Consider the following 550-nt stretch of genomic DNA (forward strand, 5'->3'; position numbering starts at 1 on the left):
GTTTGTATATATACATGTATTTGTATAGGATATATTCATCACCTGTTGGAAATCTTCACTCATACCTGCCGTTTGCTGAGTCCATCCGTGTTCCCGCTGTCACTTGAGGGAGGAATCTCCTCCGTGAGATGCCCTTTAGGCGTCCCGGGCGCCCTGCTGCCAGGAGCCGGAGCTCCGCAATTGCCGCCCTCAGGCGCCGCCCCTTCGGTGCCGTCGCTCTTCTTAACCATTTTCTGGAAGCGCCAGAGCCGTTGCTGATGGCACATGACCCTCTGGCTCTTGCGGGTCAGCTGGCACAGCGTGCACTCGCAGTTGGTGAAGGGACACTTGTGACGATTCTTGGGGGACACCTTGTTGTGATTCTTGCAGATGGTACAGTGCTGGCGTCGCTTGGCCTTGCCCTCGCTAGGAGGGTCATCTGCAAAAAGAGAAAAAAAGGAATGTGTAAGGCGATACTCACTGTTCGTTACATCCCTAGTGTAATAAATGCAAGGTTAGCACTATGTTAGACATAATAGAGTGCTGCATGTTGTACAAAAGCGCAATATAG

The 550-nt window shown here is 51.6% G+C and overlaps 1 protein-coding gene across 2 annotated transcripts in view; it reads right to left on the bottom strand.

Moving 5' to 3' along the window:
* The window catches only part of LOC119585148 (proline-rich extensin-like protein EPR1), a 94227-nt gene extending 93683 nt beyond the window's left edge, over window positions 1-544 (bottom strand). Inside the window, exon 1 of one of the 2 annotated variants that reach the window (XM_037933777.1) lies at window positions 66-544. In XM_037933777.1, coding sequence (XP_037789705.1) covers window positions 66-266 — 201 coding nt within the window. In that variant the 5' untranslated portion in view covers window positions 267-544. The remainder of the gene's footprint in view (window positions 1-65) is intronic. The other variant, XM_037933778.1, reaches the window with a different exon arrangement.
* Between the last annotated feature and the right edge of the window lie 6 nt (window positions 545-550).

This window comes from Penaeus monodon, chromosome 19, assembly GCF_015228065.2.
Source record: "Penaeus monodon isolate SGIC_2016 chromosome 19, NSTDA_Pmon_1, whole genome shotgun sequence".
NCBI classification, from domain to species: Eukaryota; Metazoa; Arthropoda; class Malacostraca; order Decapoda; family Penaeidae; genus Penaeus; species Penaeus monodon.